Source organism: Nycticebus coucang, chromosome 8, assembly GCF_027406575.1.
Source record: "Nycticebus coucang isolate mNycCou1 chromosome 8, mNycCou1.pri, whole genome shotgun sequence".
Taxonomy (NCBI): Eukaryota; Metazoa; Chordata; class Mammalia; order Primates; family Lorisidae; genus Nycticebus; species Nycticebus coucang.
The window spans coordinates 98154701-98167032 of NC_069787.1; the positions used below are offsets into that span (position 1 = coordinate 98154701).

Below are 12332 nucleotides of genomic sequence, written 5' to 3' on the forward strand. Positions count from 1 at the left end.
CACAATGGCTGGCTGTTTTTTGGTTGCAGCTGTCATTGTTCTTTGGCTGGCCTGGGCTGGATTCGAACCCGCCAGCTCAGATGTATATGGCTGGCACCTTAGCCACTTGAGCCATAGGCACCAAGCCAAATAAGGCTATTCTTAAGAAAAAACCATTTAATTCATGATATACTTGAAGTGGACCAAAATAACACCCATATAGGTGTAAATCCCTTTTGATTTTTCTAGAGAATCAAAGAGAAAAATGTGTTTAAAGGTCTTATATTAGGGGGTTGGAGTGGGAGGGTTTTTATAGGTAATGCTATGTTTCACAGTACCAAGATATAGGACTTCCAAACTATACAGCAAAATCCAGGGAAGATTTTTTTTTTTTTTTTTTTTGAGACAGAGTCTCTGTCATCCTGGATAGAGTGGTCATCAGAGCTCACTGCAACCTTAAACTCTTAGGCTCAAGTGATCCTTTTCCCTCAGCCTCCCAAGTGTGCTGGGACTTCAGGCACCACCACAATCCCCTCTAGTTTTTCTATTTTGAGTAGAGACATTGTCTCGAACCCCTGAGCTTAGGTGATCTACCTGCCTTGGCTTCCCGGAATGCTAAGATTATAGGTGTGAGCCACCACGACCAGCTGGAAAGATTTAAGGTAAAAAAATTAAGAAGGCAGAAAGAAGACCAAGCATATTAGTAAATATATGATATGTAATTAAAAAGTCAGGGCTCGGCACCTGTAGCTCAGCAGCTAGGGTGCCAGCCATGTACATCAGAGCTGGTGGGTTTGAGTCCAGCCAGGGCCTGCCAAGCAACAATGACAACTACAATCGCAAAATAGTCTGTAGTCCCAGCTACTTGGGAGTCTGAGGCAAGGGAATCGCTTAAGCCCAAGAGTTAGAGATTGCTGTGAGCTGTGACGCCATAGCACTCCACTGAGGGTGACATAGTGAAACTCTGTCTCAAAAAAAATTAAAAAGTCAGAAGCTCAAAACAGAGGAGTCCTCAGCAGTAAAAAGGTGAGGAGTTTGGACATGCTCAAGATAGGTACTCGGTAAAGGCAGAATACAAATGTCTACAAACAATAACTAGGAAAATACCATGAAGGCTGCGTTGAACAGTTTGATGGGAATGTTTCAGATTGTATATGAAACCAGCACATTGTACCCCTTGATTGCACTAATGTACACAGCTATGATTTAACAATAAAAAAAAAAAAGATAGGTACTTGGTGTGAGCTGCCACACCTTGACCTTGCTGTTCCCTTAAAGAGACCACTGAGGAAAGAGAACCACTTAGGGGAGAAGCCCTCACCAACATTCCTGGGCAATGAGAAGCTGTGACATTGCTCCTAGGCCACTGTGCCAGGGCCAAGATGGAGGGAAATCCCTGGTTTACTGTGGCCATCCCTTCTTGGGCAGATATATCCAATTCTTCTGCCTTTCACATTCTTGCCTTGGTTTTAGTTTTGAGGTTTTTTTTGTTTGTTTGTTTGTTTTTGTAGTTTTTGGCTGCGGCTGGGTTTAAACCCTCCACCTCTGGTATATGGGGGCTGGTGCCCTACTCCTTGAGCCACAGGCACCGCCCTGAGTGTCTACTTTTTATAGGAAGAGGAGACCAAGCAGATACTGATATAAATGCTTATACAACACAAGGAGCAAGATAAGGCCGATGGAAGCAGAAAGGGTAATAATGAAAAGGTCAAATACAATAGAACTTCTATAGCTGACCACCTCCCTACAATGACCACCTCAAATTGACCTAATTTGCATAGGTTAGACACACACATGTATGTTACCAGTACAGTAGGCTTAGTTCCTTATGTTGACCACCTCTGTATGCCGACCAATCTGTTATAGTCCCTTGGGTGGTCACCTTATAGAGGTTCTACTGTACTTAATACTAGAAAGCATTAAATGATGCAAAGTGGACATTTCATAGCTGCCAAGATGTCACTGTTAAAAATGGTATTGGCCGGGTGCCGTGGCTCACACCTGTAATCCTAGCACTCTAGGAGGCCGAGGTGGGTGGATTGCCTGAGCTCATGGGTTCAAGAGCAGCCTGACCAAGAGCAAGACCCCATCTCTAAAAGAATAGCCAGGTGTTGTGGCAGGTGCCTATAGTCCCAGCTACTTGGAGGGCTGAGGCAAGAGAATTGCTTAAGCCCAAGAGTTTGAGGTTGCTATGAGTTGTGATGCCATGGGACTCTGCCTCAAAAAAAAAAAAAAAAAAATCGGGCGGCGCCTGTGGCTCTGTCGGTAAGGCGCCGGCCCCATATACCGAGGGTGGCGGATTCACACCCGGCCCAGGCAGAACTGCAACCAAAAAATAGCCGGGCGTTGTGGCGGGCGCCTGTAGTCCCAGCTACTCGGGAGGCTGAGGCAAGAGAATCGCTTAAGCCCAGGAGTTGGAGGTTGCTGTGAGCTGTGCGAGGCCACGGCACTCTACCGAGGGCCATAAAGTGAGACTCTGTCTCTACAAAAAAAAAAAAAAAAAAAAATCATTGTATTAAGATGTGAACTATAAAAAGTTAAAAAAATTCTGTTACATATGTAAGAGTTTGACAAAGCTACCCTCTTGATAGACCAGGAAACTTAACTTACAGCATTTGGCAGATCAGGTAGACAGAAGAAAATTCAGTCTTAAAAATGTTTTTGAAATCAGTTAAGGAAGATGAACAATGAATTAAGCAGTCAAGAAAAAAAGAACCACAAATTAACAAAAAGATAGTGGGATGAAAACTGAATGAATGTGGGGTTTTTTGTTGTTGTTGTTACTTGTGACAAGGTCTTACACTGTTGCCCAGGCTGGAGTGCAGTAGCACAGTCATAAATTCTTGGGCTCAAACAATACTGCCTTAGTCTCCCAAGCAGGTGAGACTGCAGGGTGTTTGCCACCATGCCAGGATAATTTTTTTAGAGGCAGGTCTTACTATGTTTCCCAGGCTCATCTCAAATTCTGTACCTCAAACAATTCCCAAATTCTCTACCAAAGTGTTGAGATTACTTGTAATGAATGTTTAAACAAAATGAAAAATACATGGCATGGGAATAAGAAAAGTATGGGGGAAGAAAATAATATGTATTTTATACCAATAAGTTATTAATATAAGTAAAATTACTGATTATCCAGAAAGATGTAGAGTTCCAAAACATGCAAGAATAGGTGAATAGCTCTGGGAGAACCAACAGATGGATACATATTTGCTCCCACTTGGGAACTGGACTATACAGTTTTACAAATTGAGTTCTACCTCATCCTTCAAAGTGAAAGTAAGATCTCAGAAACTTAGCTCTGAGTGTTGTAATGGCAGGGACTATTATTGCTTTATTTACTAAGATATCCCTAGCTCCTGACAAAGCACCTGGCACAGAGTAAAAACCAAAACATTTGTTAACTGTGTACATTAAGTGACTACAAAGGGAACACTTCATTAGCGTGTGTGTGTGTGTGCATGTATAATTTGCAAAGTTGGGCCAGGTATGGTGGCTCATACCTATAATCCTGGCACTGTGGGACACTGAAGCAAGTGGAGGATTGTTTGAGCTCAGGAGTTCAAGACCAGACTGAGCAAGAGTAAGACCCTATCTCTAAAGATAGTCGGGTTGTTGTGGCAGGCTAGCCTGTAGTCCCACCTAGTTGGGAGGCTGAGGCAAGAGGATTGTTTGAGCCCAAGAGTTTGAGGTAGCTGTGAGCTATGATGCCATGGTACTCTAACGAGGGTAAAAAAGTAAGACTCTTATCTTAATAATAATAATTTGCAAAGAAAAAAGGTGCATTTTTAATTATGAAAACATTTCTGGAACAGTATTCATTTTCAGAGCCCCTTGAATACAGAAGTGAAAATTTACTCCTCAGGACTTATATTTAAGGCCAGGTGCAGGTCTCACGCCTGTAATCCTAGCACTCTGGGAGGCTGAGGTGGGTGGATTGTCTGAGCTCACGAGTTCAAGATCAGCCTGAGCCAAAGTGAGACCCTATCTCTTAAAAAAAAAAAAAAATCTGAGCATTGTGGCAGGTGCCTTTTGGCCCAGCTTGGGAGGCGGAGGCAAGAGAATCTCTTGAGCCCAAGAATTTGAGGTTGCTATGAGCTGTGATGCCACAGTACTCTACCCAGGGCAACAAAGTGAGACTCTGCCTCAAAAAGAAAAAAAAAAAAAAAAAGACACTTGTATTTAATTTTATAGAAACTACTTATTTTCTAATAAAGGAAATTCTCTATAGTCATACATTTAAAATATTGGATGACAACCATTACGTGAATGTACACGAAGACAAATTTCAAGAGATGAACATTAAATATATACAAGATAACTAAATAGTCCTGGACTTTACTTACAAATTGCTTAGCTAGAAAAGGAATTAGTGTTTAAGAAATGTTTTCAGTGATGGAAAAATAAAACTATGTAAAACATACTGATATACAGAACCAATATATCTCTTAGTTTTATTTTTTTATACCCTAAATGAGGTTCTTGTTAAATGACAATAAAATATTAAAAGTTCATCAATGTGTAAAAAAGAAATTCAGTTGCTTAACTACTAAAAAGAACTTCACATTCTTTAAATGTATTCCCAGAACTGTGAATTGATTTTTTTAAAAAAATAACATACCAATTATTCCCTAAGGTTATCAACAATAGCAGGTAATACTATTATTTCATTTGTTTCTCCTATTGTTTTAGTACAATATAAAGACTCCAACCTAGTATTTTATGGTACTGTTTTCAAGCTAATTAGTACCTTAAAAAAAAAATAAAGTTCTAGATAGAAAGTTAGTGGCTTGAGGCTCAGTAAATGGTAACCAAACACAACAGATTTGTCCTCATAAGGAGAATATGAAAGCCAAAAGTTTTTCTTTTGAGAGTTGCTTCATATTACTCTGTTCTGTCCATTTTTCTTTTCCAATAAGAAAACTCCAAGGAGATACAAAAGGACGGCGAATGGCCTCCAAATGATTGTTGTGGTTCATTTGTTTTTCTTTTTAAACCCCAAACTTTTGAAAATAGGTCTTTGGTCCTGGCAGGAAATTAGAACAAATTTTCAAAAATTTACATTTTCTTCAAAAAATTTCAACTGGCGGGCTTTCAAACTGTAATTTGCATACTTTTCGCCCATGTGCTCCCGCAAACGTACCTATTTGAGAAACAAAAAGAAAATCAGTATGTAGTTGAAAACATGTTTCTGTAATCTTTAAAGTCCCACCTTGGGGCTTTTCTAAGCATGGTGATGAAGATGGAAACTATAGAAAAATACTAGTAGTTTTGTTTACATAAAATTTTAAAACTAAGATTTTGGCTAGTCATGGTGGCTCATGCCTGTAATCCTAGCACTCTGGGAGGCTGAGGTGGCTGGATCCCTTGAGCTCAGGAGATCAAGACCAGCCTGAACAAGAGCAAGACCCCTGTCTCTACTAAAAATATGAAAAATTAGCTAGTGGGGCGGCAGGTGTAGTCCCAGCTATGTAGGAGGCTGAGGCAGGAGGATCGATGCCATGACACTCTAGTCTGAGCAACAGAGTGAGACTTTGTCTCAAAAACAAACAAAAAAAAACTGATAAACTTTTAGCTAGGTTAACTAAGAAAAAAACAAAAGACTCAAATTACTAAAATGAGAAATTAAAATAGGGTCATTTAGGGCAGGGCACAGTGGCTCACACCTGTAATCCTAGCACTCTGGGAGGCCTTGGTGGGTGGATTGCCTGAGCTCACAGGTTCGAGACCAGCCTGAGGAACAGCAAGCCTCCTGTCTCTGAAAATAGCCAGGCATTGTAGTGGGTACCTATAGTCCAGCTACTCAAGATGCTGAGACAAAAGAATCACTTGAGCCCGAGAGTTTGAGGTTGCTGTGAGCTGTGATGCCATAGCACTTTACTGAAGGCAACAAAGTGAGACTGTCTCAAAAAATAAGTAAAATAGGGTCATTACTATCAATTCTACAGAATTAAAAATGATTATAAGAGAACTATAAACAATTGTATGCCAAAAAGTTTATAATGTAGATGAAATGGACAAATTTCTAGAAACATAAAATCTACCAGGACTTAAACACAAAGAAATAGTAAATGTGAATAGACCTATAACTAGTGAAGGAAACTGAATCAGTAATCAAAAACGTTCCAACAAGGAAAAGCCCTGGACCCAGTGGCTTTGCTGGTGACGGTACCCTACCAAACATTTGGAGCAGAACTGATGCCAGTCCTTCTCATACTCTTCCACAGAGTTGAAGAGAAGAGTACACTATTTGATGCTATGGTATTAAAGCCCAGTGGGCACTATGGGAAAAGAAAAATACATACCAATATCTCTTATGAACACTTACTCAAAAACCTTCAACAAAATCTAGGTGACTAAGGTTTTTTCCCCTTTGTTCATGAGAGAGATTGATCTGATATATTTTTATGTAGTGTCCTTGTTAGGTTTTGGTATCAGGGTCTTATGGGTTGGAAGGTATCCCCTCTTAAAGTCAGATTGTCACAAAATTTTTTGAAAAGTTTATAAATGCTTAGATTAGTCAAATTCATAGAAACAAAAGGTAGAAGGTGGTTAGGTTACCAAGGGCTAGTGGTAGAAGGGAATGGGTAATTATTGTTTACTGGGTACAGTTTCAGTTTTCAAGGTGAAAAAAATTCTAAAGATGGATGGTGGTGATAGGTGAACAACAATGTCAATGCCACTAAATTGTACACTTAAAAATGGCTAAAATTGTAAGTTTTTAAGTTATGTATATTCTCCTATAATTTTTAAAAAGTATATATATATTGGTGGGCCTATGTCATATAAAAATATAATGTATTTGCCAATAACAAAATTGGGTGGGACCAAAGTTGTATTAAATTAGAAATGACTCTAGATGGTCAAATGAATCCACAGAAACAAATGGAGAGATTTGTTTTAGATATATATAAGAAATTATATATAAGAAGGTTATGATAACAGAATTTACAAATATGCCCTCTACCTTTCTTCTCTCACTTTCTTTAAGACACATAATATATAAGGTAATAATTATAACAATGTAATGTTGTATTTGTAGGTATGATATGTATAACAATATCACAATAAAGGGAATAAGAGTAACATTCTATATCTCACTGAATTTAAGTTAGAATAAATTCAAAACTGAATGTGAAAAGTTAAGATGTACTCTGTAAGTCTCAGAGCAACTAAAGAAATAACTAGAAAATATATTGTTAAAAAAATTAAAGAAATTAAAATACCACATTAGTATATATTCACGTAATGCAAATAAATCAGAAATACAAACAAAAAGACTTAAGAGATGTGCCAAATAAAATAAATCTAATTGTATCAATAACATGAAATGTGAATGGTTTCAGGGGTGTCCAACCTTTTTTTTTCTACTGCACCTTGGAAAAAGAAGAGTTGTCTTGGGCCACACACTAAAAACACAAACACTAATGAAAACTGATGAACAATGAAAAAGGTTCATGCATAATTTTCACAATATCCAACATCACAGATGAGCAAAATAGGCCTCAGATAATCTGCACATGGCCCGGGTTGCATGTTCGACACCCCTGGAAATCCAATCCAAAAGTAAAAGATCCTGGTTGGGTATGATGGCTTACGCCTGTAATTCTAGCAGTCTGGGAGGCCAAGGCAGATGGAGGTAGATTGCTTGAACTCAGGAGCTTGAGACCAGCCTGAGCAAGAGTGATACTCCATCTCTAAAAATAGCCAGGCACTGTGGCAGGCACCTGTAGTCCCAGCTACTCGGGAGGCTAAGGCAAGAGGATTGCTTGAGCCCAATAGTTTGAGGTGGTTGTAAGCTATGATGTCATGGCACTCCACCCAGAGCAACTGAATGAGACTCTGTCTCCCTGCCCCCCCCAAAAGGTAACGATCCTTAGAATGGATAAGAAAAGATCCAATGTTTGCTGTCTACAGGAAACACACACTTGATTCAAAGATATAACATTGGAAATAAAAAGATGGATAATGATATATATCATATACAAAATCACCACAAGAAAGCTATCCTAATATCAGAGAAAATAGACTTTAAAATAAGTCTGATATTGGTATAGAGAAAGAGGCACTTTTTGTAATGATAAAAAGGTTAATCCATCAGGAAGAGATAACAATTAGGTGCATAAAAATATGTACCTAATCAAAGTACCAAAAACATATGAAGCAAAACCTAAGATGAAGAGAGAAATAAACAATTCAACAGTAATAGTTGGAGACATCAATACCTCATTTTAAATAGTGGATAACACAACTGGGAGAAGATCAATAAGGAAACAGAAGATTTGAACAAACTAGACCTAACAGACATCTATAAATATTCTACACAGTGACATCTCAAAATACATTCTTCTAAATGCACAAGAAACATTCTCCAGGTTAGAACATACAGTAGGCCATAAAACAGAGCTCAGTAACTTTAAAAAGAATAGAATATATATTCTCTAACACAATGAAATGTAATTAGAAATAAATAACAGAAAGAATTGAGGAAACTCCCAAACATGGAAATTAAACCACATACTCCCAAATAACAAATCTTACTGAAATAAAAAATATTATGAAAGAACACTATGAACAATTATGTACCAATCAGATAGATGAAGTAGCAAAATTCCTAGAAAAATAGAAACAACTGACTCAAGAAGAAATATACAATATAACAAGTAAAGACTCGATACATGACCAAGAAACTACCTACAAAGAAAAGCCCAGGCCCAGATGCCTTCACTGGTGAATTCTATCAAACATTTCAAGAATCATATGAATTCTTCACTAACTCTTCCAAAACAATAAAAGATGAAGGAACACTCTGACATCCATTCTGTGAGGCCAGTATTACTTTGCTAACAAAACTGGACAAAAGACATTGCAAGACAAAAAAAAAGTAAAGACAGTATTTTCCTATGAATAGGGACACAAAAATCCTAAGAATAATACTAGAAATCTGAGTCCAGCAACATGTAAGGAGTATACATCATGATCAGGTAGGATTTATCGTAGGAATGCAAAGCTAGTTAATATCAGTTTACCTATCAATAGAGTTAAAACAAACAATCACATATAAATAGCATTTGACAAACTCCTTTTCATGATAGAAAAGAGTCAACAAACCAAGAATAGAAAAATAGAATTTTTTTTTCTTTACAGTTTTGGCCAGGGCCAGGCTTGAACCCGCCACCCCCAATATATGGGGCCAGTGCCCTACTCCTTAAACCACAGGCGCTGCCCAGAAGAGAACTTCAATCTGACAATGGACATGCATGAAAAACTCCACAGCTAACATTGTAATCAATGGTGAAAAAAACGGATGTTTTCCCTCTTAAGAAGGAACACAAAGATGTCTACTCTTTTTTTTTTTTTGAGACAGAGTTTCACTTTGTCACCCTTGGTAGAGTGGTGTGGTGTCATAGCTCACAGCAACCTCAAACTCTTGGGCTCTAGCAATTCTCTTGCCTCAGCCTCCAAAGTAGCTGAGACTATAGGCACCTGCCACAGTGTCCATCTATTTTTAGAGACAGGGGTGTTGCTCTTCAGGCTGGTCTTGAACCTATGAACTCAGGCCAATACACCCACCTCGGTCTCCCAGAGTGCTAGGATTACAGGCATGAGCCACTGTGCCCGGCCAAAGATGTTCAAGCCTGGCCCCTTGCCACTTCTAATCAGCATCGTACTGGAGACCAGGGCAATTAGGCAAGAAAAGAAGTGAAGGACATCAGATTGGAAAGCTAACTATTCACAGATGACATGATCCTGTATATAGAAAATCTTAAGGACTCCACACACAAAAAAAGGCTATCAAACAAAATAAATGAGTTCAAAGTTGTAGAATATTAAGATCAATATTTTAAAACATTAAATGTATTTCTGTGCATTTGCAATGAACAATCCAAAATGAACATTAAAACAATTCAGCTGGATACAATGGCTCATGCCTGTAATCCCAGCACTTTAGGAGACTAAGGCAGGAAGATCACTTGAGGCAGGAGTTTGAGACCAGCCTAGGCAACATTAGCGAGATGCTATCCTATCAAAAAAAATGTATTTTCATTAGCTGGGTGTAGTGGTATATGCCTGCCTACTCAGAAGCCTGAGATGGGAGATTGCTTGAGCCCAGGAATTCAAGGTTACAGTGAGCTTTTATCACACCACTGCACTCTAGCCTGGGTGACATAGTAAGACCCTTTCTCAGAAAAAAAAAAAAAGAAAGAAAGAAAGAAAGAAAATTCTAATTATAGTACCATCAAAAAGAATAAAATAATTAGGAATAAATTTAACAAAAGAAGTACAAAATTTATACTCTGAAAACTACAAAACATTGTTGAAAGAAGTTAAAGATCTAAGTAAGTGGAAAATTATCTTACATTCATGTATCAGAAGATCTAATGTTGTTTAGATGGCAATACTCCTCAAATTGATCTATAGATTCAATGATATATCACTATTAGAATCCCCTTCCTATCATGCAAATACAGTGGGGAAAAAACCCAAATCCCTCAATAATTAAAAAATAACCCAGTTTAAAACTGGACAAAGGACTCGAATAGACAACTTCTCCAAAGAAAACATACAAGAGTATCTAAAGATGCTCAACATCATTATTCATCAGGGAAATTCAAATCAAAAACTACAGTACCATTTCAGACACTAAGATGGCTATAATCAAATAGGTAATAACATGTATTGGCAAGGATGTGGAGAAACTGCAACTCTTACACTGCTGGTAGGAATGTAAAATAATGCAGCCACTTTGCAAAATAGTCTAGAAGTTTCTCAAATGTTTAAATATAAAGTTACTGTATGACCAACCAATTCCATTCCCAGAGAACTGAATCCACATACAAATTTGTACATGAGTGTTCATAGTAGCGTATTCATAACAGCCAAAAAGTAGAAACCACCCAAAGGTCCACCAGCTGATGAACAAACGAAATCTATGCAATGGCATATTATTTGGCCATACAGAGGAATGAAGTAATAACACACGCTACATTACAACATGGATAAATCTTGAAAACATTACATGCCATGAAAGAAGCAAAACACCACAAAAACCATTTTTTTTAATGATGTCATTTATATGAATTGTCAGAATGGGCAAATCTATGGAGACAGAAATATTAGTGGTTTCTTAGGGGTGGGGGACTTAACAGGGCAATGGAGAATTACTGTTAATGGGTACAAGGTTTCTTTGGGGGTTAATGAAAATGTTCTAACATTTATTTACTGTGGTAATGATTGTACCTCTCTGTGAATATATTAAAAACCATTAAATTGTACACTTTAAATGAGTGAACTGCATGCTATGTGAATTATATTTCAAAGTTTTTTAAAAAATTCTGTAACAAGACCAGCCTGACACAGTTAATGGAATAACTCACCTCTCTCTTGAATTCATCCTCCTCTTCCAAAAGATGGAACACCTGCTCTAAAAGCTGAACACCCAGGCCCCGAATTACATCAGCTCTCAAAACTTCAACTATTCTCTTGATCTTTTCAGAACCTGGCATGATAGCTAAAAAGCAATAACAAGGACAGGGAAAAATAACCACTTTCACCACTATAGCAAGTATAACACAATTTTTTTTTTTTTTTTGGGGGGGGGGTTTTGGCCGGGGCTGGGTTTGAACCCGCCACCTCCGGCATATGGGACTGGCACTCTACCCCTTGAGCCACAGGCGCCACCCACACAATTTTTTTTTTTTTAAATCTTAGGACTCTTCTCCCTTTGATAAGAGTGTGATATAGCAACTTCATTTAGGTTTTAATGACTAATAATTTACATATGAACTTAAGCTTCATGTCACACAACCACCTCCTAAACCTAAAAACCGCACAAATAACTTGAAAAAAAAAAAAACCACATGAAAAACTTAGCTTATTTATATCTATTTACATTTATTTTTAAAAATCAAATTTCATGCAACTTTTTAGGAATACATATCTGTTGCATATGACAAAATATACCTTTTATGGAAATAAAGGACATAATAAAAATATCAAAAAATTTTATAGGCTTTAGCTCCTTGTTTTGACATATTTCTCCAATAAACACAAATTCCCAATTTGCTGTAAAAAAATAAACTGATCACCTGAAGGTAGCTCCTTAAAATGGATTTCATCAGCCCCTTCTGCAACTTTTCCATGAAGTATCAGTGTGTCCCGATACTTGCGATGAAGTTTAAATTCTGATACTGGATTTGGTACTGGGAGATCTTCATAGCTTTCGTTAGAATCCAGTTTCAGGGTCTGAGTCATCAATTGTACCAGGGCACTCATTTCATTTGTATGACCTTTTCTGAAATTTTTTAAAAATCCCTTTGTTATTTAATTGGCTTCATGAGAATTTTTCATTA

General features: G+C 37.7%; 1 protein-coding gene across 9 annotated transcripts in view; it reads right to left on the reverse strand.

The window, feature by feature from the left end:
* Positions 1-4984: 4984 nt before the first annotated feature.
* Positions 4985-12332, reverse strand: part of NEK4 (NIMA related kinase 4) — a 47678-nt gene continuing 40330 nt past the window's right edge. For all 9 annotated transcript variants that reach the window (XM_053600136.1, XM_053600134.1, XM_053600138.1 and 6 more), the window contains 3 exons: positions 12069-12274; positions 11358-11491; positions 4985-5122 (listed from right to left, as the gene is read on the reverse strand). In XM_053600136.1, the coding sequence (XP_053456111.1) occupies positions 5030-5122; positions 11358-11491; positions 12069-12274 (433 nt within the window). In that variant the 3' untranslated portion in view covers positions 4985-5029. The remainder of the gene's footprint in view (positions 5123-11357; positions 11492-12068; positions 12275-12332) is intronic.